The sequence below is a fragment of the Trypanosoma conorhini genome, assembly GCF_003719485.1.
Source record: "Trypanosoma conorhini strain 025E chromosome Unknown Tco_14.4_contig_00001, whole genome shotgun sequence".
Taxonomy (NCBI): domain Eukaryota; phylum Euglenozoa; class Kinetoplastea; order Trypanosomatida; family Trypanosomatidae; genus Trypanosoma; species Trypanosoma conorhini.
The window spans coordinates 34,069-36,246 of record NW_021704087.1 but is presented as its reverse complement, the minus strand read 5'-3'; the positions used below and the strand labels follow the sequence as shown (position 1 = coordinate 36,246).

Here is a 2,178-nt window from a genome sequence, read left to right as displayed (position 1 = left end):
AAAAAAAGAGTAAAAAAAAAAAAGGAAGAAGGGAAGTGCGTGTGCCAGCCCCGTTACGTTACTTCACAGTTGCCGGTTCGCCCCGTTTTTTTTGCGTGCGTGTGTGCGGCTTCCCGCTTTGCTCGTGTACGAATCTCTCGCGTCGCGGATCTCGCCGTGGACGCTGTCGCCTGCGGCGCCCTGGCCTTGAGGCTCCATGTGCGGTCTTCCCCCACTGTTTCCTCCCTCTTTCTGTTGTTCCTTTTCTTTCTCGTACTCTGTTTCTTCCCTTCCCCTCTTGTGATGCACTGCGGCAGAGTCTCTTTCGTCGTGGGGGCAATTGCAGGAGTTCGTTCCCCCATCTTTTTAAAAGGAAAAAAAAAGTATATTGTGTGTTGGTGTATTTTCCCGTTGGGGGGTGGGATGCAGCCTGCGACCGCGCCGTACATCCTGCGTGCGCTCTACAAGGACGAGCACCTCCTTGACGACCGCGTGACGCGCCCCCTCACCGACCTGGCGACGGCGCTCTTCGGGGCGCGCTTCACGAACCGCTACGACTCCTGCCTGAGGAACTTGGCAAAGGGGCTGTACGTTGCCTCGTCCCTCCTCTGTGGGCAGACGCTCGGGGAGGAGTTTTGCGACCTTCTCCCTGTCACCCGTGGCCGCCCCTCACGACTCATAGGCATCACCCGAAAGTTGCTTCTCGCGCTGCTGCTTGCGCTAGAGCCCGTGCTAGTTTTTAAGTTTGCCGTGAAAGCATTTCCCTCCGTTCCGCCGCACGATGTTATTTCCAACGTACAGAAGTTTACTTTGATGCTGCTCTTTTTATTTGAAGCGTACGGGACACTCTCCCACCGCTGTGTAGGCGTGCGTTACTTGAGCCTTGTGCCGTCGCGGAAGATGCGGAATGACCAGGCTGCCCCCCACACGTACTTTCTGATGGGCATCTTGGTGCTGATTGAGTTGGTGGTTCGGCTCTGGCGCTACATGGAGCAGCGAAGCCTGGCGCGGCTGCAGGACTCTCAGCATGACGCGGCGAAGAAGGAGGGGGAACGGGAGGTTGAGGACAGTGACGCGGAGGACAATCAAAACGCGGCGGCGGGCAGGTGCATGCTGTGCCTGAGCCATCGAAAGCAGCCTACGGCAACGTTGTGTGGCCACATATTTTGCTGGCGCTGCCTGTTGGATTGGATCAAGTCCAATTCCCACGGCGCCATCTGTCCGTTCTGCCGGCGACAAATCACGGTGCAATCCTCAGTGCCACTGTACCTGTATGTGGCAAAAGAGGCACCGACCGTGGGTGAAGTTCACGATACCCCTGCGTAGTAGCTAGCATCACTGCAAAAGCCTAGGCAGTAAGGAAAGAGGGTGGAATATGGAAGGGATTAGATTAACGCATTGTTGTGGGCGTTGTTGTTTGCTTTTGTTTTTCCCGCGTCAAAAGGCATGTGTGCCTCTGTATAGACGATTCAAGCAACGGTTTGCCTTTATGGGCGTGCACGTTATGCAATGCTGTGCAATCTGTGTTCTTATTTCTGCTGTTGGCTTCCTACTCCCACTGCCGCGTCCTTCGGTTTGTTTGAATTCCTTTAGTCCTTTGGTTTTCGTGGCGCGCAGGCGCCTCAAGGGCGAGAATGGCCGTAGCTCGTGCGGAGAGCATCATCAACGCCGACTTGGGGGCGGCCCAGGTGAACCTGGAGGGCCTTGGGCTGGAGTCGCTCGAGCCCCTCCTCCCACTGCTGTCGCGGATGCCGCGGCTGAAGGCCCTGCGACTGGCGAGGAACAAACTCACGGGGCTGCCAAGCGACCTCTCCGGCATCCGTCAGCTTGAGTACCTGGACGTGTCCGCCAACCCCGTCGCGGGGGTGGGCACCGTCATGCGCGGACTGTACGACCTCGTCATCTTGAGGCACCTGTACGTCGACTTGCCGCTTGAGAGCGAGGAGGACGAGGTTATCGTCGCCCTGCAGTCGCTGGAGAGCTTCAACGGCACCTCCCTGACGGAGGCCTTCGAGGACACAGCCAGCGCGGCGGAGGGCGAGAGGAGCGACGACGGGGATACCTCGCCGGCGCCCCGCATATACGACGCGGCCGACACGTCGGTGCCGGAAGAACCACTGCCGCATGCACACCAGCAGCAGCAGCAGCAGCAGCAGCAGCAGCAGACAACATACAACAACAGACAAGGACAAACAACAA

At 58.0% G+C, this 2,178-nt stretch overlaps 4 protein-coding genes across 4 annotated transcripts in view; all 4 read left to right on the top strand.

The window, feature by feature from the left end:
- Positions 1-2: 2 nt before the first annotated feature.
- On the top strand, positions 3-464 carry Tco025E_00028 (uncharacterized protein; the record flags this gene model as incomplete). Its single annotated transcript, XM_029366977.1, has 1 exon — positions 3-464. A coding segment is annotated over one exon (462 nt), but the record flags the coding sequence as incomplete, so codon positions are not given.
- Positions 465-792: 328 nt separating this feature from the next.
- On the top strand, positions 793-1,305 carry Tco025E_00027 (peroxisome assembly protein; the record flags this gene model as incomplete). Its single annotated transcript, XM_029366976.1, has 1 exon — positions 793-1,305. One exon carries the CDS (start codon positions 793-795, stop codon positions 1,303-1,305), a length of 513 nt encoding a protein of 170 aa, XP_029232849.1.
- Positions 1,306-1,354: 49 nt separating this feature from the next.
- On the top strand, positions 1,355-1,810 carry Tco025E_00026 (uncharacterized protein; the record flags this gene model as incomplete). Its single annotated transcript, XM_029366975.1, has 1 exon — positions 1,355-1,810. The coding sequence occupies one exon, from the start codon at positions 1,355-1,357 to the stop codon at positions 1,808-1,810; it is 456 nt and encodes a 151-aa protein (XP_029232848.1).
- A 46-nt stretch (positions 1,811-1,856) lies between these two features.
- Positions 1,857-2,178, top strand: part of Tco025E_00025 (putative structural maintenance of chromosome (SMC) family protein) — a gene marked incomplete at both ends in the record, with an annotated part of 789 nt that continues 467 nt past the window's right edge. Inside the window, one exon of the mRNA XM_029366974.1 lies at positions 1,857-2,178. This exon is cut by the window's right edge and continues 467 nt beyond it. Within this exon, the coding sequence (XP_029232847.1) occupies positions 1,857-2,178 (322 nt within the window).